Here is a 24,917-nt window from a genome sequence, read left to right on the forward strand (position 1 = left end):
GGAGACACCTTGTGCCCCATCTTGGCATGGGTGCAAATCCATGGACAGGCATCGGAATGCTGTGTTTTTCATATTTTCTCTCCCTCTGGCTGCTAGTTGCCAGTGTAATTAGCCCCAGGCTAATCACAGAGCACCACCAAGTTCCCCTACTCTCCCTCTGGCCGGAGTGGTGATGGCGTGCATGCTCCCGTGACTTGAAGTTTGGAAATCCAGAGATACCTTGCTGCTCACAAATCTCAAGCCCACTCCACAGGACTGTTCTGGGCCCTTCCCAGTCTGGATTTCAAATCTGAAGTATAAGGAAATGCTTCTGGCTCCTGTTCCATATCAAGTCAGGGTACTGATTGAGGGGCATGCTGCTACACCAAGAATGTCCTTTGTTAAATATAGAGATACGCGGACATGTAGTATTTCATGGACATGTAGCATCTAGTCACTTTAAAACAAAAATACATTTTATCTTATCTTCGTCCAAGGGAAAACAAAGGGGAATTACTCTTAAACCTTTGCTAATGAGCATCTGCTGGCCATGGCCACCTGTCATGATAGCTCATCTGCCCTCTGGACTGCAGTTTATGACGAAAACAACAGAAAAATAATCCTCCCTGTTGCATGAACAGGTTTCAGTGTATTGTGGTTTTATTCTTTGTGGTTCCTTGTCCCTCCTGGTTTGCACTATTAGACCTATTATCTTCCTGTGAAGACCTACTTCAGCTAATGCCCATGTCTTTCTGTTAGTATTCCTGTGCTAAGATCCCCTCTCTTTCTGAAGCCTCTTAAAATGATTAATTTTGACTTGACAGATGCATATGTAATTCCTCCTTTGGCCTTTCACATTGATTTTCTGTGTTTCCATTAAGGTTAATGCTCCTCAGATGAAATCAGCTCTATTATCATTCTATTAGTTTGATTTTGGCCTAGTAGCATTTCCATCGGATTTTGATCATTGCAGAATCTATAACTATCACAAAGCTCCTGTAATAAAATTGGATTCAGGGAAAAAAGCCCATAAATCCTACTGTCGCAAGGAACCAATTAAAAGCCAATAAGAGATTGCATCTGCTGGGAGTACTTGTAATTGATGAAGAAGGTTGCAACCAAGCTGATGAACAACAAATTTCAGTCAGCTCTTGCATTACCTGAAATTACGGATGAAATTGTGTGAGAACATGAGCTATAGCTAACAGAAGTCAAGAATCCAGAGTCTACAAGAGATAATTAGAACAACCAGCAAAATAAAAGCAACTCCTCACTTTAATTACAAGGGCAAAATAGGGATTGTTTCTCCTGGTATGGGTAGCTGAGAATTCACTGACAGCATGACATGAAAAGTACACCGAAGAAAGATTTTCTTTGGCCCAAGAAACATCTACAGGTATTTTTCTTGTGCATATTTTAAGAATATTCATCTGCTGAGAGCGAAACAGATCTTACACTATTGAGGCCTTTGTTTGAATTAATCAGCTCTAGAATAGTTTCTATTTTATGTTTGAAGCAAATTATTGAGTTAAATATTGAGTCACTGCACTTTTTATTTCTAATTCCACTATTGATCTGTTCAGCGTGTTTTATCCTCTGTGATTTGGATTTTCATCCACATGACAATTTGGAGAAGCACTTATTTATGGAAGTAGGTTGACAGGAGAATTTGTCACATATGAGTACAAAACATCTGCTATAACTCTGCCCATTCAGCTGTGGTATCCAACGTCCCTAAGGCTTTCTCCTACGGAGTTGTTCCATTCTCCTTAGCTCAACGTCACAAGCTATAAATTTCACGGCACAAGCATCTCTCACAGGTTGTACCATCCTTTCAATGGTCAGAACTCCAGAGTACAGAAGCATGTTGACCAGCCACACATGACCTGGTCTTTACCTTCATTTGGAAGAAAAGCATTCCTGTCCCTGTACCTGAAAAGCTCTGCTGCTCTCCATTAGCCATCACTGATGGACAGCGGTAACGCTTAGACTTCGTACCACAGCTTGACTTCTTTTCCTTGAGGATGGTTTGCATGACCTCGTCTGAAGCTGGGGGCCCAGTGGAGTTTTCTGTGTACCCCATTATGCTAGAACAGCCATCCCCAAACCACAACTCCTCTCCCAGGTGCCCGAACATGCCCTTTCTCCTCACCAGTCAAAGCACTGACCTAGGATCTACTCAAAGACCCCATGAACAGTGAGGAGAGGACAAGCAATGACAAAAATGGATGCTTCTTTTAGCTAGTCTCTCTTAAAATGGGAATCCAGTGTTCTGGAAGTGAAACCCCTCCATGAAGTAAGTCAGCAATAAAGGCCATAGACCAGTTGCTGTTGGTCATAGAGCAGTCTCGTGTTTCTCACGGACAGACGGCACAGCTCTTAAGCCACATCAGGGAGGGTGAGCACATGACTCCTGAGGGTGAGGGTGTCAGATGTGTGAGGAGACGTGCTTGAACACTGGGTCTTACCTCCCTGGTGTAGTGCTTGTGGGGAAGGGACTGTCCTTTTGTAGCTCAGCAGTGACAATTGCTTTCTTCATTTCTGGTGTACATGGAAACAGAGAAACCCCAGATGCTAATTGTAGTCATATCATAATTTGTCCTCATATTTAAGACCTTTCAATATATATTCTGACTGAACTGTACTACGTGATTATCTGCATAACAGGTGTGGAAATAGCTGTACTTTTCAAATGAAGACAAGATGGCGCTGATGGAGATCTGTTAAGTCCTGAACTCATCTTGCTCTGTCCCACCTCCTTTGTCCCTCCCGTGATTTACTAAACCTAATGCTATTTCCCATAACTCCTGCAATGGGGTGCAGTAAATACTGTCATCATAGATGTCAGTTTTCTGTTCAGAAATTCCCACTTTGGGCTACTTGAGGCTTGCCTGGTGAATAATTAATGTTACAATGGTCTTTTACCTCGACTGAGTATGTTCTGAGTAGAACTCATGTCCTTTTTATTAAACAAATTTAACCATTTTATTAGACTAATGCTGAAAAGCTAGTATTTTCACAGAATCACAGAATTGTCTAGGTTGGAAAAGACCTTGAAGATCATCCAGTCCAACCATTAGCCTAACATTGACAGTTCTCAACTACACCATATCCCTAAGTGCCATGTCAACCCGACTCTTAAACACCTCCAGGGATGGGGACTCCACCACCTCCCTGGGCAGCCTATTCCAATGCCTGACTACCCGTTCTGTAAAGAAATGCTTCCTAATACCCAGTCTAAACCTTCCCTGGCACAACTTGAGGCCATCACCTCTTGTCCTATCACTCATTACTTGGTTTTGATCAAGACTGCACAGCAGGGGCAGTTTATGATGACTGTAGCACTATCCTAATGAACCTGGATACACGAAGTCAGTCAGTCACTTCCACTCACACTAGTTCTGTGGGAAGCTTATGGTCCACAGTCCTTCAGGGGGATTTTAGCTGACTGTCTCCACAAAAGACATCTCCCTCACCTTTTCCCTTCTGCTCATTTCTTTCTGCATTAGGAATATGCAATTGCCTAAAATCTAGAGACACAAATTCCTGCTTGCTTGGCTTTATTCTGAATAACTTTTTAACCAATGAGTCCCTCAGATAAGTACACCCCCCCGTTAGAGCAAGGTTTGGGGGTCAGAGCACCCTGTCTCTTGTTAAAGCCATTACAACAGTACAAGCAGGAGCTAATTACAATTGCATTTTGTTATAGTTTTGTCCTTGACATAAACCTACTCCAGTATAGGTGCTCTTTAGATATAAAAGCATTTTCTCTTGCATTTTGTCTTGTAGAGATCCAAGTATTTCTACAGATCACACTGCCTATATATGAAAGAGAATTCAGGCTTCCCCACTCTGGCTGCCCAACACCTCTGAGACCAGTGCACTGTAATATCAAATCAGGAAACATTCAGGCTTATTATAATGTGAACTTTGAAGTGGAAGGGCGAGCCAAGAAGTAATAAAGTGATATTAAAAATATAAAGTTGAACTTTCATATTCAGATTGTGTGATCATCCCACCCTGCTCCTTCTGAACACCCAGCTCACAATTCTGACAATCAGAATGAAGTGGACTGGGCACAAACTAACCTTGCTGGTGCCCCTCAGTGAGCCTGACAGACCTACCACAGAACAAGATGGCACAGATTTAACTACTGGATTGTAATGATTGCTTCCAGCTATTCAGTTTTGAACAGTGGAGGAAAAAAATTAAAATCTTTCCCTACACCAGGGTTGGCAGATCAGTTCAGAACCACTTGGAGGCTTCCTTCCATCTGGGCAGTGCCAAAGTGGCCAACGCTTTCTTTTCTTCAGCAGGAAGACGATGCTGTAAGGAGACACCATTTTGGCTGAAGGTTTTCATGCATCTCTTACTTCCCTTCCCTGCCAGTTTTCAACAGTGCAAACATTAGCTATTTGCAAAAGACATGAAACTCCTCATTTGCATGGATCCCAGCAATTTGCTCGAATTGTTTCCTGCCGTGCATGCTGGGTCGTATGTTGTTAAGAGTTGTGCATTTTCCTCCCTTATGCAATGGCAAATTAAGAACTGTTTTTTGTTGAGATAAAAACAGCAGGGAGGGCAAGAACAGAACTAATACACTACAGTTCTTTCTACACGAGCTTTTCAGTCATAGGGATTTGCAATCCTGTTTCAGCCTCCAAAGTAGTCACAGGCATAGATAATTTTATACTTGCAATAGATTTATTTTGAGATGTGGAAATCCATTATACTCCTCTTTTTAAAGTAGGTTACATCCATCTCAGTGCCTTCTAGCACAACACTGTACAACTTCAAATGAATTTATTATAATAAAGAAGAATCAAGACACCACCTTAAAAATGAACAGTTCTGTAAAACCAAGTGACTTGGGTACACCAGGAGCTACATGTATCAGACCTAAATGATCTGTTTTAAACCCTACCCACATCTGGCTAAAGCAAGAAGTTACATAAGCCATCAAAAATTTAACATCAGATTAGTATGGTCACAAGGGCAGCAATAAAACTGCCATCTGGAGAAAAAGCAGGGTTCATTTCAAATGCTCAATGAATACAGCACTACTCCATTTTGCTGAAAGCTTCTCAAACAGCTTTTTCAATGTATTAGTTTCCTGAAATATAGTATATGAGAGATGAAGTATTTACAGGCTCACAGTACTTTTAATTGATCAGCATATATCCCATCTCCCCTCTGACTTCAGTGATTCAGCCCCTGTTCAGCACAGCACATCAGGGGAATGTTCCTTAAAGGTTTCATAGCAGCAGACACACTGGGAGTTCTTTAATGCATCCATGTTGTTAACCTATAAAAATTATTTTCCTAAAGCAGATTAAAACAAGATTAGTGAATACAGGGCAGGAGTTTTACCATTTTCCCATTGAATTACTGAGAAAAACCCTGAAAACCTCCTTCACGGGATGTAGAGTTGAGCGTCATTCAAGCAGGAAGAAAAAAAACCATGTGTTTGGCAGGTGAAATACCGGAAAATGAAGAATTGGAGGGCATCATTCAATTAATGCAGTCCATAACGTGAATCTGCAGCGTGTCCAAATCGGGTAGAATTTCTTCACATTTGGGACATGAATACATTGAGATATTCCGCTGTTCTGGCCAGTCTTGACTACCAGTTCCTGCAAGTAGAGAAGATAAATGATTACCTGTTATATTACTTGATTTTTCCACTCTTTTTGTGGAGTGGTTGAGAGAGGACTGGCTTGCTCCGAACAGCCAGAGAATCATGCTCTCTGCAGCTACCCAGTTGCCAGAATAGCCACAGGGGAGCTGGGGAGCTGCCTGCAGCCAAGCAAAGCTGTTTTAAACTGAACACAGCAGGGCCTGGCCCCGGGAGCTGGAGAGGTGGCTTTCAGTACCTCTTTGGACAAGGCGAGGTGAGTGTTCATGATCTGGTGCCCTGGCTCCGTGGCGATTCTGCATCTCTGCCAGAGAGTTTCTGCAGAGAATAAATAAGTCAAGGGCTCTAGAAAAAGACTCAGCAAAAAGTATCTTCCCTTCATCTCCAGAAAAGGTAGGAGGATTCAAAATAAAGCAAAGGATTTGCAAGTAAATCGTGTCAACTGGTCATGCATTTAGTTCACAACTGCTGCTCAGAAACAGGACCTAGAAACTCTGCTGCTTTGTGAGATTGTGCCAGGGTCCTGCTGAAATCAGGGTCATACAACTGACACCAGCAGGATTTGGGCAGCTACACACCTAGGGATCTGGGGCATGCTCCTCTGGAAAACTCCAAGGACTCTCAGCTATTCAGGGCAAACTGCAAATTTGATTAAGGTAGAAAAGCAAGTTATACCAGAAAAAGGGTTCAGTGTACAGTTAATGGGAAATGTAACTTGATTCTTCAAATTCTGAGCACTCTTCCTGTACCCATGGATTCCACAATATGAGTAGGGGATACACAGGTATTTCTTTTTTCTCTTTTACAGCTTAGAGTGCTAAAATGGTGCAATTCCAGGGTATCACAGTACTTGAAACTATGGGTACTCACTTACCACTGCCACCTGGAGAAGCAGCAGATATCCCTGGCACACATGCAGCAAGTTTAGCTGCAGATTCACCACTAAAATAGAGGCCAGAACCCAAAGAAACTCACATGAATCAGCAGGGAGAATTTACCAAGCATGAATCATCCAAAGTGAAAACTTGCTAAGGCACCCAAGTAAGAACTAACACATCTTACAGAGATTCTATCACAAAATTAAAATGAGAAGTCAGCCAATTCATTTTTTTTTCTCTCTTAAAATTCAAATTAACCAACAAATAAATGTCTACAAAGTTGTTTGCCTTTCTACTGAGATGCTAGCAAGACAATGTTGGTCAACAAGACAGTCTGAAGGCAGCTCAGCCAAAGTCTGTTCTCACCGGCCAAGATCTTCAAGGTTTTGCTGCTCTTTTAACAGGTACGCCAGCTGGACAGCCAACTGCTCCTTCTCCTCATGGATCTTCTCTCTCGCTGCCCTCTCAGCATGGAAATCAGAACAATAAACCTCCATCTGATCAGAGAAGTGAAATCATGCTGAGAATTTGTAACATAGACTGAACCATAGTCATATATGCCAAAACAGAAAATCTGTATCATAGCCTGCATCTACTCAAAACACTCCTACAGCACCTACACACTGCAAAGGGAAGACTTGCACTACTTACAGTTTCTGGATTCTGTGTAAGATACTTCAAGTGTCTAGGACAGCGCTATTGCCCTCTGCTGTACAGAGGCAGAAACGAGGCATAAACCAGCAGTGAGGAGGGGACTTGACCGATGACACAGACAAATCTGTGGCACAGACAGTGGAACCGGGCCAAGATGCCAGTTCTGTGCCTTAAATGTGAGGCAGACCCTCTTGAGTCACTGTTTACACACACTGGTTTGAGTAAAACCATCCCTAAAACATATGTAGTGATTCTTAAGACAGTGATTTTAAATACACAAACACATCTACTCCCAACTTTTGTTTGTTGTGCCAGACTCCAGCATACACAGTTCCTCCTACAGAACTGTAGGATATGGTGGTAAAGGCTCTGCAGGGATCTGCGAGGCAGGCTAAGTAAAGGAATTATGCTTTGCAACTGAGGAAACGTATTCAGTATTCCAGAGCAAGCCAATAAATACCTCCTTCTGGTTTCTGAATATGGGATGGGGGAACTAGCTAATTTTCACAGAACAGCCAATACCTGAGCACGGAGCACAGTCATGGTTTCAAGGTCCTCCTCTTGCTTAGTAATTATCTGCTTCATTTCATCTATCTGGAGCTGCTTTGCAGCAAGGGCTTGTTCTGCCAACTCCACCTTTGCATTCAGTTGTTCCACCACGACTTTATCCACTCTGTCCAGCTGCAAGGAAGAACTATGATTACGAGATGAACTCAGAATGCGACCCTGCCTGAAGTGAAAGTTTGCTTCTTACTCCTCCTGCCCTTGGAAAAGCTTCCAATTTTGGTCATCAAAGGAACTTAATGGACTTAGACAGCAGTGGTGATTGATATTTTATTTTAAAGATTAGTTTTGAGCTTTCAAACTACATTGTATCAAGTTAAAAGAGAACTCCCTAATGGACACTGCAAGGGATGTTTTCCCTCTTTCCGAAATTATACAGAAGAATCTGGCACTTCCATGGAGCCTCAGTTATGAACAAGACCTCACTGTGGCAGGCATTCTACTCGAGGTTACAAGAATATTTAGATGTCTACCTTCCCACATTTACAAATTACACTGCAGGAACACCTACATGCCTTCGTATATCACCGATCCCTAAGGACTGGACTCCATGCTGCACTGCAGATTAGACCTTGTCTAGAAAACGCCATGGAAGCACTGATGTGTGGATAAAGTTTTCTCTAACTGACAGCAGAAGATCTATGTTTATCAGAACAATGCTGCTATGTTGTATGCTATATTATGTGGAAGGGATGACAATTGTTTCCTGCCCAAATTTGTTCCTAGATCGAGTGTCCCATCCCTTCCCGCTCCCCCCTAATTAATTACGATGTCTTCTTGTGATGAGTTTACCTCTTTGAGCTTCATTTCATCAATTCTTTTCATTGCTTCAGTGAGTTCAGGAAGGAGTTTGCTATATGAATCCTGCAAACTACTATATCTTGCCCTATGACAAGAAAAGATGTGAAAGTTTGAAACACTTCAAAATTCTTTGAAATCTAAATAATCTGTTAGAATTTATAAAAAAGCCACCACCAGCTCCTTGCAAATGAATCTGCATTTCTGATGAGAAAAAAAATCAAGCTCCATGTCTCAACATTTCTCTTCCAATGAGTTGTGTGCTGCTGTATCCATGGACTGAGTCCAAACAAATGTCCTTACTGATCGTCTCCATTTCGTATTGAAGAATCCATCACCCAATATTTTTATATCGAGCTCACAAATTCTGTTCAAAATGTAACACCTCTCTTAGGAAGACATCCAAATCTTGACTCAGATACTTGAAGTGAAGGAGAATTCATCAGGAGAAGAACCAGACACAAACTCCAAAGATAACAAGCAGCTTCTCCAGCAGAAGACAGGTCCTTCAGGAAGTTCAGCCCCTCTGTACAGCTTGGACTGACATTTTCACACTCCTTACATGGACTGCACGTGAAAGGGAGTGGGGAGCCAAAGCAAACAGAGTCTCTTTACCTCAGCTTCACTGCACACTTACCTCTCCTAGTTGCAAATGTATTGTAGGGACCGCAGACCTCTTCATTAATGTCACTTTCCCATCATTGCCACCACCTGACTTGTCCCTGCCCTTCAAGATGTGGTTGCATTTACACCTGCTAGTTTGTGGTCACTTTTCTGCTTACTCTACTTGTATGTTATAACCGACCCTATTCCACCTTTGACTTTATGACAAAAGGAAGATACAAGTCAGAGCTTACAGTTCCAATTTTCCTAAGTGAGGGGTTCAGTAGACGAAAGAATACAGTTTGGGCCTAACATGGAGACTCCAGATACAAAGTGACATAGATGCTGAGGTGAATGCAGGTTGCTAGTTCAGCCTCTACAAATATAACATGGTTTCAAAAGGTGCAGAACATAAAGCTAGTATTTCAGATTCAATTTCCCTTTGGCCAGGTTCCCTTGGACTTCCCTTCCTCACTGACAATACTCCCTGGAATATAAAACCAAGTCAGACTCACTTTTCTTCATGTGTCTTGGCTTGTTCCAGCTTGACCTCTGCCTGCATGCTCTCCACCTGAAGTTCCAACTTCTTGATGGTGTGTATCAGCTGCTGCTTCTCCTCCAGTTCTGAGGCAGCAGCCGAGCTTTTTCTTTCCAGTACTTGGCACCTAACAGAACAAGGAAGAAAGGTTGATTTCTCCTGTTCATCATTCCTGATGGATTTGGCACACTAGGCATATTACAAAAAGAAATTTTTGTGTGGCTCACTTTAAAGCTTATTTTGATGAAGAACAAGGAAAGACAAAAATTAATCTATACACAACCATCAGAAAACAAAGCTACTGAAACCGACGCTTACTTTTGTACTGTTATGCATCTCAAAGAACTGGAATTGGACAGAAAACTAAGCAACTAAAGTGGGGGTCTCGTAACCACATTTTTATAACCTACACAATTGGTCTTTGAAAGCACAGACAGTTCATGTGAAAAGGGTCATAGCCAGGTCCCGTATCTTCTTCCCCTAAGACTAGAACAGGAATTGATTATGTGAAGCAGAAAACAGGAAACATTTGCCTTTATATCAGGAAGGGTTAAAATCCAAATCTTCAAAATCAAGACACTGGGGTTCTATTTGTAGAACTAGGTTGGCAGCTAAGATTTTCTGACAATTACTGTATTTCTGTACTTTCATCTCCACTTACAAAGAAGACGCAATCTTTTACAGCATTTCTATGAAACAGATATTTAAGTTGATATTCGTAGAGCTCATGAGTTTCCCAAGGTGGGAGTTGTCATAGAAATATATACTGGATGTCACAGCAGAACTTTTGTTCTTCTGAACCTTACTTTTCTTGAAGCTTCTTCTGAATCAGTTCTGCTTCTTTTAACTTCTCATGGGCTTCCTGAAGCTCTTTAAACAGAGCACAAACTTGCAAATTCAGGGTTTCTACTTCACTGCCAACCTTTTAGAAAAAAAAAAAAAAAAAAGGAAAATTACATACGGACAATTCAAGATAGCAAAGTTGCAGGCTACAAGATCTAAGCAGGAAGTATCATTCCTTCTCTAGAGAAAACAGCGTCAGTCAGTATGCATTGTTACACTTTATACTCAGTCATAGGGCCCCGTCCACAAGGCTTCGCAATTACCAATTATTTCTAAATATGGCAAAACCCCATTTTGACTTAACACTTTCATAAAACCCCTATGACTCAAAGACTACACTATTACTGACTTTCCAACATTGGCTAGAATACACCTCATGCAGATGGGAAACATATCTACATTTTCCTTCTCAAGAGTTCCCAATTTAAAACACATGAGAAAAGCAGACAGACTTAGTGATTACTGCCACTCCCCTAAGCAATAATTACAGTCTGTCAAAGAAACATAAACAATCAATCAATCTCTAGGTAGGCTTCCAGCCTGCTAGCATCATTGTGCTCTTCAGAAAGACGTGTGACAGCCACTGTAGATCAGAAGGAGCAATTTGGAAGCAGAGAAGTAGACGAGGCAGACTAAAACCTTAGACTTTCTCCTCCCAGTTACATCCTGCTCTGTCATTATCCCTTCCATTCTAGTTTCCTCCATTCTTGTTCAGGCAGAAAGCAGAGAACACAGAAGTTTTTATGCATTGTAATTTATTTGATTACACATGAAACTCCTCCAGCCAACTGGCATGCTCCCTACACATAGCAGCCTCTCCCACGCCACACGCATGAGAACCACAGGTCTGGAAGACTTCAGTTCTTGACTTTTTGAAGGAGAAAATACAACCCCAAATGCTAACTCCATTACCATGTATTCATGAATCAACTTTACAAACCAAGAAGATGATTTCTAGTAATCACTTCTGTTGTGAGTTTCTGGCCTTTTCATTTGGCCTTTTGACCACAGGAAGATCACTGAAGGATCCTAAAGACAGTCAAAAAACAAGAGGAGGAAGGAAACAGCAGCTGGGTTCTCCTCCAATCCAAGAGACAAAGGACACCTCAGAATTTCAATTCTTAAAAAATATATCCCCACACTCTGGAAGATGTGAAACCTTTGACTCTTGCTGGTTTGTAGTCTCTGGAGGTACATCCTGGAGCTTTCCTTAAAGAAACATCTGAATCTCATCAACATGCTAGCATCAGTTTCAGTGTCCCTAGTACCATAATCTTCATTGATAATAGCTTATCAAATGCACAGAAAGTCTCCCGTCCAGCATGGGAAAAAGCTGGGTGGCTGTGACTAAAAAGAATCAGGTGTATCAAAGGCATGCTGCTGTCCTATTTCCTTGAAGAAAAACTCCAGTTTTCTAACAGGGAAAGTCCACCACTTCCCCAGGCAACTGAAGCAATAGAAGTTGTTCATCCATTATGACCTGTGAATATTTCCAGCTTTCATCTCAGAGCAGAAGTGTGGAACACAGCCAGTGTGACCGAGAGGCAGTCAGTACACAATTGTCTACTGACAGATGTTGCTGAGAACACCCTCCACAAGCTGCCCAAGCTGATATCATTCACCAGTCATACCAAGCAAAAGGGACCGAACAAAATGGTGTAAACACTCACAAAGCATATTGCACTATGCTTTTTCTACCTCAGAAGCAAAGAGAGATTGTTCTTCTACCATCAGAGCTGCAAAACAAGCCACATTTTATGCAGCAATCCAACTAATCCAATCACACTCAGAGATGAAAGCACTGATTTTTTGTAAGGTGATGGCATTTCAATCTGCAAAAAACTAGACATCAGTAGAAACTGCCTTAACAGAAAATGTGTCAACAAATGAAACCATGATCACTGGTAAGAGTCTGACTTCTAATAAAGATGGACTGTGAATTCTTGGTCCCTGGTGAAAGTTAATTGTAATTCAAGCTATTTTACTTAATTGGAACACAATCAATCCATGCTTCTGGATAGCAAGTCTGGTAGCCTGTCTGAAAGAAAAGGCTAACCCGACCCAAAACACCCCATCCCACAGGACAGACTGTCTCTCCCCAACACCCATTTCTTACCCTGCTCAGGAAAGGAGCAACACCTAAATTGTAGCCTCCTGGATGTCTGCTTCTGGGAAGCTCATGAGCAGCGTCCCAGGGAAGGCAGAGCAATTAACTGTGGTGGTGCTTTGAGATGACTCATCCCAGGAGACCTGGCTGAGGTTAGCATCCAGCTGCAGTTTGGCAGAGGATGTGCTCTAGCCTCTTCTCCCCCAGCCCCTCCTAACTCTCCAAATGGAGCCAAAGCAGGTTTGAAAAACTTTTTTCTCTCTCCAAGGATGTCTTCAAATGCGGAGCCCTCAAAAATAGTCCACACTGCTCCCCCGCATTGTTTCATTAAAGATCTACATTTTACAATAGGAGGAGATAACATGAACTCTGCTGACAAGAGCCCTCTGAAGAAACCCAACAGCATATAAATGGAAACGACTGCCATCACAAGCACGTAACTAAGCTGACCTCAATATCAGCACTTAGATGAGGAGCATCTGGCTCAAGCTGTAACCCACGCAAAGTTGAGATAAAAATATTGGAAAGAATTAACTGAGACATCATCTGCTTTCCCCTGCTTGGCCTGACTGCAAACTGGTTTTGTTTAACTAAGCCAGTCCTGCCCTAAAATATTTTTCCTGGCCTTCAGAAGGGCACAGGTCTCCAGCAGATCCCACAGCATATTTACTAGCACCTCAGATAACCCACGCTAGCTCACATACAGGCACTCTTAGTTGCCTGCATTATGCAGTTGCACTGAACCTGAATGGATCTCCACTGCTGTGGGAGCTTACACGCTTACCTCACAGAAAGGCTGACAACTGTAGGCACAGAAATGTAGGAGTCTAAACCTGGAGCTGAATCCCAACCCCAACAGCCATTCAAACCCTTAACTGAAAACATCAGGACTGAGTTTGCCTGGAACTGTATCTTGGTCCAAAATAGTTATGCCCCACCATTCTAATACATCCCACCAAAACCATGAAAAAAAGCCCCAAAGCAGGTGCCATATATGAGCTCCACCTTTAAAGTCTGTTTTACAGTACACTGTCATTGGATTCTCATCCAAAAGCTGACCTAGCCAGCAGCAAGGAAATTCACCCTGAATTCTGAAGCTAGAAATGACTGCATCTCCCCCTGTTTAGTGGGCATGGCCAGAGCAATGAGGTATACCAGCAGTTATGCCATGCTTCCTTAATTTTTGGTCACCAATCTCACCCCTTTTTGGTGGCTGGTGTAATTTGGAACCACCTCTAAGATATGGATTGCAGAGTTCAAAATTCACTTCCATACCCTGTGCAGGATAATTGCCCCTTCCTTCCTGCGTGTAAGTGGAAATCTAGGCCCTGAGGTTATTGGCCTCAACAAGTAAGCTGTATGTTGTTAAATCTCAGCTCAGGAGGACAGGTACTTACAGCCTCTGAACTCTCCTCTTCTTCCTGTTCAGTTTGTGTCCCACTCTCCAGGCAGTTGCTGGTTTCCTTCTCCAGCTCTGACAGTCTGGAAAACAGAAGGAACCAATGATGGATCTCATTTAATGTGAGATTGTGACTATTTAAGGATTTCACGTAACTGATGTACTCTATTTCTAATGTCACTGCCACAAATGAGAAGCAGAACTGAAAGCACAGACATGCAGGAAAGCCTGCACAAGAGTGGGGGTTCCTGAAGAGCACAGAACACCTAGCACGTATATTTAATTAAAATGGATGTACGAATCTGCAGGTGTGAAGGACAGTGACATTCTGTTCACAGTGACTGATCTTTGGTACAGTCCAAAACTGCTAACCCTTTGGAAATAGGTCAGTCTGTTCACTGAATCCAGTAATTAATATTGCCTCTACTTTGATTTGATATTTTCAGAGGCTGAGATTTCTAAGAATCATTTGGTTATGGCTCATTACCTCTTCTAGAAGACCACATAGAAGCAATTACCGTGACACCAACCTTTCATAGTAGATAATGTCCAGGAAGTCTTACTCTGTCTCTGCAAAGTGGGGATTTGGAACAGCTACTGCTTAGGCAATTTTTCCCATCTGAACAGTCATACCAATTTATACCAGTATAACTGAGCTGAAATGGACCCTCATGTAGGTCTCACTGGAAAAACTCTCTTAGACAAGTTTGGAATTAAACTTATTTTAGACATTTCTAAGGAGCTTTTCCAAGCTCACACATTGCTAAATGTAGCCTGCCAATATCACGAAGAGGACTGTAAGCCCTGTTTTATACATAGTGATTTGCTTAAGGCCCCACACGCAGATGATTCATACAAAAACAACTATGGAGGAGTGAGGGGAGAGAACATCCTCAACTAGTCATCATATCATTCTGACATAACCTGGGGAAAGTTTGAACCCAAGAGGAAATGAGTAATTTGTCTTGATCTGTGGTGCTATAGGAAATAATAACAACGTGGAAACTCCTTTGCCCACAGAAGAGAACCTATAAGGACTATCACAAAAATAAGTTATCACTACTGAGTGCTTGGCAAATTCCCCATCCAGGTCATACTGATATTTCAGCTTGTCTCTGATCAGTCACAGACTCAGTAACTACAGCAGCCCTGAAAGAAAACAGCTCCAAATGTTACAGTGCACCTGCTTCATACCTCTCTTTGTGATCCTGCAGCTCCTTCTCCAGTTTTTCCCTCTTCTGCGTCTCATTTCTAAGGCAGCAGAGCAGCTGGCTCACAGTTAACTCCTCAGACTCCAAATTCTTCGATTCATCTGCAGGTTTGCTCCTGCTTCAAACAAAACCAGATGTAAATAACAACAGCTACAACTTTACTACAGCACTCCCTTATCCCTAGTTCTGGGAGCCAGTCTGAGAGGCCACCATTTCACACAGTGTGGAAAACCAACATTCTGAGCTTGCTCCCAAGAACCAAGACCTGCCCACAAGCCACTAGTCACAGTCCCCATGCGTGCAAATGCAGTCCTTGCTTTGCGCAGTGTTCAGACAGCCCCCATCAAGCTGGGGGAACAATTTAGTACTTAAGCAAGGAAAACAAAAGTAGTCAAGACAATACAAACCCCAGTGCATTTATTCTAACCTACTCTGCAGCCCCTTCTGCAAAGTGCTGCTGTCTGTTCCCAAAGTAACATTTTTTTCCAAAGAAACATGCAACATTTCTTATCTCTGTCTCAGGACAGAGATCTGCCCCAGCAAAAGGAGGCATGTTCCACTAAAAATGGTCATCAGAAATTGCTTTCTTTTTCAGAAAAAAAATCTCTTCAGTATTTCACCTCCCTCATATTCTATAGCTCTTTTCAAAATTGCATTATGCCACTGTAGAAGTGAACCAAATCAAATACAAAACTATCTAAAAAAATAACGTAAGTCAATTTCCCATTGATAAAATACTATATTCCATTCCCTCCATTTTTATGTCCATCTAGACAGAAAGTCAAAATCCCCTAACTATATGGTAGGATGTACAGTGTATATAACCTGCCTATCTCAGAAGCTCAGCTGTAAAACAGCATACATTTAAAACTTTGCTTTTGTAGTTCAGAACAGAAAGGAAAGCACAGTCCTCTAGGTACTCCTGAGAGCTAGAAATCTTTGGTGAGCAAAATTCAATACCCCAAAGACAGGGTTCAGCCAGGATATTTTAAGTAAATAACTTTTATCAGGGGATTTTTACTGCACAGTTCTACTCTTACAGAAATAAACCTGTCCTGAGTGGATCACATTTCTCTGAACCTGTTAACAGCACCAGTCTAAAGTTTCAATGCTGGACAAAGACACGTGGTGACACAGAAAATATTTTAAGAGGTACATATACTCCCTGTTCTCATAGATATGGCCCAGATACTCAACAAAAGGTAAGCAAGTCCCACACAGAATGTCTTCTCATAATCAGAGTGTTCTCACAAGGCACTGCTAACGACAGCCTGAATACCTGCAGCCCAGTCTGTGGTCACCAACTCTTTCAGTTTCATCTACGACCACAACTTTTTCTCCCTGCCTTGAATTTCTTAACTGCATGCTGAGGGACAAGTTTTCTATGTCATTACATTAAAACACCATTCTCCCTTGCAGTGATGTATGGAGTGACAGGGCTTTAAAGGAAAAATCTGTATGTAGCGCACAGCTGTCCTGCTACACCCTTAGCATTTTCTATATCCTCTCCTTCCAAAACCAAAGGCCACAAAGTTAGTAAGAGAGTTCAGCCACAACCATCTAGCTGCTAAACTGGGCAGTATCCAAAACGGAAAGTTTAATAGTATCAGCTGTCTATGTCCATGAGGAGTAAAGGTTCAGCTAGGGGCAAGAAAGTCCCTTGTGCCCTAGAGCTGATGTAAAGATCAAATTTTGAGAAGTAACCTAAACAGAATGCTGGTATCTTAAGCCTAGTAACCTGAAAAACTCAGGACTACTCAGTAATCGCACTGCCTGTCTACCCCACCGTGATACAGTTTATACCAACTACACACAAACAGAACAGACAGGTTCAGATCTGAAAGACTACGAGAGCTCTGAATCTTACTAACATGATTATAATTGGGTAGAGAACACTCTATTAGATGGTCTCCAATGATTAGAAGGGAGGGAGTCCCTGCAGCCTCTATCTTTGTATTTTCTGTTTGGCCTCCCTTAAAAGCCTGAAAAGCTGGCAAGTCAGCATGTACATAAATGCTTGGCCAGCTGGCTAGAATATGCAATCCCTCTTATTAGCTAGTAAAAAAATGGAAGGAAAAATGTCAGAGAGCTGAGGGTCTTTCTGACATGCTAGGAAGGCAGAGTTACTGCAATGGAGGAACGCAAGGCCACAGAAAACCAGGATTTTCTAGTGCATTCCTCATAAAAAAAAGTTCCCTTGCATTGAAAACAAAACACATTGCAGAAGTCTGAATCATACACATCACACAAGAACCTACGTACATGTAGACAGCAACGTTACTGGTCATTTTACCACTATTCTCTTGATGTTCCTCTGCAGTTCTATTTATTTCTCTTTCCTAGGAAAGAAAAAACACTATCAGCTTGGTATTTGGACTAAGCAGGACACAGTTTTATTTACTTGAGTTAAGGAAGAAAGAAAACCAGGGGAAACTACAATCATGGCAATATAAATAAATAAAACTCTTACAGATTTGTTTCATGTTTGGAAATTCTTAACTTGAATACTTCACGTGCCTTTCCCTGTATCTCGTCCGGACTGATCAGAGAAGAGGAACATGAATGAGATTTGGCCTTCTCCTTTTATCAGCAACTTCCATGGCCACTCTCCCCTATAAAGATGACTGGGCACCACACAGCAACAGCCAGCATCACTGCAGGTGACTTTAAATATAAGCCTAAAACCCACTTTCCTGCCTCCTGAAAGAACAACTCTTCTTTTCCACTACAAAACTCACACACTCACTCTTTTATCTTTGTAGCCCAAAGGAGGATCTTTGCAGCAAAAAAAGGAGAATGCATCCTTGAAGGTTTTCTGCAGTCTGAAGTTTTCTTCAACAACTCCAAACAAGTTTTAATTAAATTATCTTAATTTCTTGTTGCACTTGGACTTTCCAGAGAGGGATCTGCTATTACGGGGATAGCAGAGATCCACATTTTCACATTTCGCCTGTGAAAATTTTTCAGATACAAGAACAGTAGAAAAAGTAGATTTTTGTGCCTCTGGGGAACACTTTGCACTTAGTTTTGTTTGTCTGCATCTCTGTCAGTAGAAAGTGAGCCCCATTCTCAAAAGAAAATGCCCCCCTCTATGCATAGGTGTTGCCCCTTAACTGATGTTGCCCCCTCATAGTACTGATGTTCCCAGGAATTCCAACTAAGATAAGACACTTAACATCTTTAATTAGTTTGAAATAACCTGCTGGACTGTGTTGGTTATTCCAGAGAATATTTTTAGTGCGATGGAGGAGGTTACCTATGAAATTAATTTACTTTGAGCATGAAAGTAGAAGTACAAAAATAAATTCCAAGTCCTTTACCACTACATCTTGTAACACACAAGTGCTCTGTGTCAGGTAATCTAAGAGACCATAGAATCACAGAATCTTTTAGGTTGGAAAAGACCGTTAAGATCATTGAGTCCAACCATGCAGCTCTTCTCCCAAATCCACTGTGAGTGTATCTTGTGTTACTGCTGTGGCTAGCAGTTTGCTGTTCCCTCTCAAAAGAGGCATAAAGACTTTTCACTGACATGGGTATAGATTCACCCTTTCTACTAAAGGAAGACAGGGTTCTAAATACCTCACTGTAGAATGTCATCAAGTAAACATTGTCACTGTGATTACACTCAGACCCAACTTACTCATCATTTAGTCTGGTACAAGAAGAAAATTCAGTTTGCAAAAAAAGGGAAGAACAAGCTGGAACCAAAGTTTCTGGCCACAGGTCACTGTGTTCTTTTTATCCCCTTCACTTACGTTCATCCCAATCTCCACAAAGGAATCCTCTGCTGAGATGTTCAGCTTGACCTGAAGTTCTGAAATGATGGCTAGCAGATCTACCTTCTCAGCCTGGAGCCGCTGCAGCTGGGATTTCAGCTGCCTCGCTTCCTTCTCGGGAGTCATGCAGCCCTCCTGGGATAAACAAACCCTGCGTTAGCTGACCAAAAGGAAACGCCAGCCAAGGAGCACAGAGCCTGAATGTAACAACGGTGTCCCACATCCCTTCTTCTCTGTTTAGGTTTGCCTGGAAAAACCCAACGTACAGATCTCTGAACAATGCTTTGGCGCACTCGACAGCAAGAAATCTAAACTGTGAAACCTAGTTAATCAGACGATGAGCATCATGCTTCTGGAAAACACGAGCCTGGTTCTCTGAATGCGCAGCTAATTAGGATGTAAATCTGCCTGAATTTATGCCTCTCACTACCACATAGGGTCTCAGCCAACCTACAGAATTATTGTATTTTTTCACCCATGTCTCTATTCCTCTTTTCCCAAATATACCCAAGATTCTAGGGAAAAAAGACCAGGGGGCAGAGAGCTTTTCCATACACTCCACTTTCAGCCTTTCCCCACCAGACAACTTCTCTGTAGCCCATTTCCATGTATAAATCTCTCCCTGTATCCCTGACCTTCACACAAAGTCCTATACCCCTTCCACAAAGCCTCTGTCCCTCAGAGTTTCACCCCAAACTTAATGTCTCCTTCCAGCGATGAGAGTCTCCTCCACCTTCTGCCTCTTCCCTTTCCCCAGGATCCTCAAAACCCTCTCTTAAGCCTCTACATAACCAGGAAGTCTCATTCTTTTTCTCTCCTTTAAATGCCTCTCCCCATTATGAAACCTCCCCTGTGAGTTTGTTTCTTACTGATTTTGTAATCTGAGCCTTCCACCTCCTGGTAATGCCTTTATTACACCACATACCACCAAAGTAAATTCTGGACAATTCCTGGAGTTTGAATTACATTCTAATCTATCATTCATGCCACATCTCCAAACTCTTGCTATGCTGACAGTGTCTCTCATCCCGCAGTACCACCCTGCCCACCTGACTTACTGCTGTCTCTGATTTTGTGCTTATGCTGTAAGAGGATGCAATCAGAGTCAGCCCCTGTGAAGTGAGAGCTTTACAGCAACCTGTGCTAACAGAGGTATGGTTTTGAGATGAAACCCTCTTATGAATGCTGGTTTATCACTAAGGGAGGCAACACAATATACCTGTGATTTACTTTCAGTGAAACAGAGATGTCACTTAATGGTAGGAATAGACTACAGACTATCTCAGTTAATAGTAAAACACAGAGGTGAGAGAAATTACACTAATTTTAAATTAGTTTTTCTGTTCGAGAAAACTTTTCATGATCTTTCTAAACAATAAAATAAAGAAAAAAAATGAAGTAGAACTAAGGCATTCAAGAGAGAAAGCAATTTTGGCTTAAATGACACTGTCAGCCTGAAAAATGTAATCAGAAATGAAAATGTTGCTGTTTAGAGTTACCGCTGGCTGATAAAACTGCAAAGAATCCCAGAAGAATCAGGCTTACTCTATGAAGTTCTTGGAATGAGATAAGAGAGATGTATTTTTACTTTTCTGTATGTTGGATTACTCAAGCACTTTGGATCACTCAGTTAATAACATACTTTAATATTCAAAGTACAAGAAATTCTAGTATAGGTAGAGGCAGAATAAATCCTCTACTTCCCCTTAAAAACTATTCCAGATTTATGAAATTCTGAGTTTCCATGACAATCCCGAAACACAACTTTTAGCCTGTAAAGACTGTGTAAGTAATACTTACACAATAACACTATTTCTACATGACTTTCTTCCCCTTTGTAACTTCTGAACTCACTGGCCAATTTTGATTTACAAGCTCAAAAATTTCTTAGAGTTCCATAAAGCAGGCATTCAGGAGAGGAAAGGTGAGTTTGCTAGTGTCTCTCTTGAGAAAAAGGCTAATACACACATCCTTCATCAGGCAACAGAGAATCCACATGGGGGCCAGAGGTACCGGATACCAGGATGCATCAGTTTGGCTCTGCATGAAACTTCTCATTAAACACCTTTTCACATGACCACATGGGACACAAAGCAGGTTTTGTTTTAATAGGCTTTGTCCATAGATGTCTTCAGTACTACCTGCAGAATGTTGCCTGGCTACTAAGCAATCACCTGCAACGTTAGAAATGACGTTACAGAGCCAAAGGTAGGACAGAGGGAGGAAACTCAGTCAGCCTCAAACGGGGCTGCAGAAGTACAGATCTAATCTGACCTCAGTAAAAGAGTTTTCATGAGAGAAGAATGATATAATAAAAATAGATGGCAGGTCTTTTTTTTTTTTTTCTTACATATCAACTTCTCCCTGGAAACACAAATAAGAAAGCAATTAAACGATCATGAGAGATAATCTAACAAGCAAAGGGAAGGATAAAGTCAAGAGATACCCAGCAGTAAACAAAATAAAGAATGAAAAGTTAGCAAGAAATGTTAATTTCTTATATCTTATGTCAAGAATGTTAATTATTGTTAATTAAATGTTAATTAAAATGTAAATTATCTCAGCTGTGGCACAATTACTACACTCTGAGAAAACTCACTTGATAAAATAAGTCAGTCCAAGACCTGTTGTTAGAGCATAAGGATAAAAATGGAGATGTTAACAAATCTCCAAATGTGCTGAAGGGACATGAATACTCCAGACTTCAATTTAAAAAAATCATGTAAATCCAACCAATTCCTTATTTACCATTTCAGCTCCTTCTTTGCTTTCCTTTAAGCTCTGAAGTTGTTGCTGTAGCTGTTCGTTTTCAATGCACTTGGCTAGCAAGCACTCCTTAGCCTCCTTAAACTTTAACTCATAAAATTCTCTTTCTTCTTTCTGCTTCTCTCGCCAGATGGAAAGTTCCTCATATCGGTCCTTCATAGCTTGGTTATGCAACTTCATGGCTTCTAAATGACAGCCAGAGACAAGACATTGATTCACGTTAATAGTCTGTCAATGAAACAGCAGATTTCCACTACACTGAGCTCAACATTCTTCAGTATCAAATGGGTTAGCAATAACTGGGTATGAAATGTGAACCTACTTCTTGTGTACCTTAAATACCAAACCAGAACTAAACTTATTATAGTCCATTAGCTCTGTAATAAATAGTGTTAAATCTGCTGCTGAAATCACATGCCCACACTCTCTCACTTCTTGACTTATTCCTAAACCAAGAACTATAAGCAAGGTACTTGGTATCTTGCTGCATGTGCTATTTACATGATCAACCCAAATAAACTACTGAATTGAGATTCTGAAACTATTGAGACTTGGTAGGGAAAACAGACATCCTAGACTGGTAAATTACTGCATGAAAACAGATGCTATCAAATCAAATGCCTCAAATATGCCCAGCAATGCTCTACTTGAATATTTGGTTGAGATTTGATTGAAAGCAGTGAAAAAATATACCCAACAAATTACAGCAAAGTCAGTTCCTCCTGGCTGGGAAGCCATGTGTATGTAGCAAAGTCAGTATGTAACAACATCAGTCTCACTACTGAAATGCTTACAAGATTTTTAGGAAGAGTCAGTGAAAGTATTTCAGACTTGATTTTTTTAAAGCAACAAACTCAAAGCCAGTTGTTTGAAAATCTTTTATATGTTGTATTTTCCAGTAACTTCCACTATGTCCTGATGTCATATTATAAACTGCCAACAAATCCTTCAGGCTATGTAAATAAATGCAGCTCTGGAGAATGATTCTGCAAGGTATGAGTTACAGCAGCTGTAAATATGGTCCCAAAACATTATCTTATGATATAGGGCCTTTTAGCAAAATACCAGAGGTACTTCTAGAAACAACTTTCCTGCCAGACACCCATGAGACTCCAAAGCCGAGAACTTGGACCATGTCCAAAAATGATTCAGGCAGAATTTATACACTAGTGTAAAACCACAGCACACAGGATATGCGACTTTATGCTCTGCTGCCATATAAACAGTGAGGTACCTCTGTCTTTTACACAGAAAATTCCTGATCCCTTGGATTTTGCTCAATCCATTAAAAAAAAAAAATTAATATCTGACACCTAAACTCCTGGGATCCAAACTCAAATCTATCTCGCCTGAAAGACTCGAATCATTAGGCATTTTCAGGGAAAACTATCGGTTTCTCTCCTCTTCTGCCATGGCCACCACTTCCTTTTGAAGTACAGAAGGTGCTGCCACATCTAACCATTCATAGTCATCACTACATACAATGCAGGACAGCCTGCTCCAATTCCCCTCTCTGCCCGAGAGGATGCAGCTCCTTTCAGGCAGCATCCTAACCCAAACTGTTCTGGGCACTGTGCAATAATACCCACTCCCCTGATGCAGCTATGGAAAAACGTTAGACTGCCCAACAGTCCTAAAATACAAACCAAAAAAGCTTTTAGAGGTTGATGAGCAAAGAGAATATCATAGCAAGAGATTTTTCATCTCACCTCCTAAAACACACAGTGCTATACTGCTTATATGCATAATTCTAAAGCAAGTAAGTCACCCATACATTGGGCTCTTCTCCCCTCATCTTCCATACCGACTCAATTTGATGTGTCCTGTCAAACTGGCCTCGCCACTTGCAGAGTATCTTATACAACAAACGCTACCCAGGTATAAAATGTTATCCAGCAAGGGCAAATGAGCACAGAATTCATACTCATAGGACAAAAAACGTCAGAGAAGAGAATCAGGGCTTCTGCATTTCAAGACCAGTTCAGATGCACATTCACCTTTTAACTCATTGTTCTCAGTGATTAGTTCTTTCATCTGTTGTACCATCTCTTCTGGGGTGTAGGTACTAAGGGTAGGGGCTGCCATGTTGTCTGTTCTGTTTTCCATTTTACTCCTGGGATGCTCTCCATTTTCAGCAGGACAGCTCTTCAACTTGCTGGACATCTCTGAAGCATCTACTACTAGGTTTGCAAAGAGAAAACTCTTCAATTTCTTGCCCAATAAATGTTTATAAAGAAAACATAATCATACCTTCATTCTATTATGGCAAGCAAGCCACACATCTTGTCATAACACACTGGCACCTTCCAATCCCTCTGACCCCGCTACACAGAGTCTCCACATCCGATTAACCCCTCCCAGGCCGGCATGAATAAGCAACTCATCCCCGAGACGTCTCTCGGGCTAACCAACCCTTCCTCGGGAGCCCCTTCCTCTGGGAAGGAGACAAGAAGCACCCCTGTGTTACCCCCTCTCTCCCTCACGAGCCCTGGCGTGCGCAGCCCGACAGGATTTGGGGGGAGCTCCTGAGGGGAGCTGGCTCCCGCGCCCGCCCGGCCCTGACGGGGCCTGCGGCGCCACCGCCTCCCGCCGCTCCGCTCGGCCTCAGCGCGCCCCGACGCTGCGTTTCACTCCAAGATGCCATTTCCGCTGACTTTTAACTTTCATTTTCGCTTTCTTGTCCCCTTTTTTCCTTCTCCACCGCACACCCGGCACCCCGCCGCGGTACCGGGGAAGGCTCAGGCCCCCGCCCCTGCCCAGTCACAGCCGCCCCGTCCCGCTGCAGCCCCCCACCCCCCCAGCCCCGGGGACGGCCTCCGGGAGCCGCAGACCGGCGTTTCCCCGCTTGCCCTTCTCCGGCGCGGCCCGCCCTCCCCGCAGGCCCACCCCGGATCCGCCGAGTCACCGGGCGAGCCCGCCCACGGCGACCGTGAGGGAAACCGCCCGCCGTCCCCCCGCGCCGGGCTCGCCTCAGGGGCAGCCCCCGCCGTCCGCCGCCGAGCGCCTCCCCGCTCACCCCCACCTCACGGCGCGCCCATGGCGGCGGCGGCCCGGCTCAGCTGACTGGCCCGTCCCCGCCTCCTCCTTCTCCTCGGGGACTTTCCGAGCTCCGCGCTTCCCGCCCACCGCCCAGTCCGGCAGCGGGGCCAGGCCACGGGCCTCC

General features: G+C 42.5%; 1 protein-coding gene across 9 annotated transcripts; it reads right to left on the reverse strand.

The window, feature by feature from the left end:
* Positions 1-4,661: 4,661 nt before the first annotated feature.
* OPTN (optineurin) lies at positions 4,662-24,876 on the reverse strand. Of its 9 annotated transcripts, none has more exons than XM_074827981.1 (14): positions 24,771-24,876; positions 23,752-23,934; positions 21,737-21,939; positions 18,968-19,123; positions 17,472-17,548; positions 15,193-15,327; positions 13,997-14,081; positions 10,456-10,571; positions 9,627-9,776; positions 8,503-8,596; positions 7,669-7,827; positions 6,859-6,989; positions 5,853-5,932; positions 4,662-5,612 (listed from the first exon to the last, which is right to left on the reverse strand). In XM_074827981.1, the coding sequence occupies exons 2-14, from the start codon at positions 23,915-23,917 to the stop codon at positions 5,491-5,493; spliced, it is 1,674 nt and encodes a 557-aa protein (XP_074684082.1). In that variant the 5' UTR covers positions 23,918-23,934; positions 24,771-24,876; the 3' UTR covers positions 4,662-5,490. The 9 variants fall into 9 exon arrangements, with proteins under 9 accessions (XP_074684082.1, XP_074684080.1, XP_074684079.1 ...); XM_074827979.1 differs by having other exon boundaries at positions 23,752-23,931; positions 24,777-24,869; XM_074827978.1 differs by having other exon boundaries at positions 24,777-24,869.
* Between the last annotated feature and the right edge of the window lie 41 nt (positions 24,877-24,917).

This window comes from Strix aluco, chromosome 5 (genome assembly GCF_031877795.1).
Source record: "Strix aluco isolate bStrAlu1 chromosome 5, bStrAlu1.hap1, whole genome shotgun sequence".
Taxonomy (NCBI): Eukaryota; Metazoa; Chordata; class Aves; order Strigiformes; family Strigidae; genus Strix; species Strix aluco.

Coding starts and splice junctions, on each gene's coding strand:
- OPTN (XM_074827986.1), bottom strand. Junction 21,940..23,751: donor TGAGAACAATGAGTTAAAAG/GTGAATGTGCAT, acceptor GCTGTCATTTAG/AAGCCATGAAGTTGCATAAC. Junction 8,597..9,626: donor GCCAAGACACATGAAGAAAA/GTGAGTCTGACT, acceptor TTCTTGTCATAG/GGCAAGATATAGTAGTTTGC.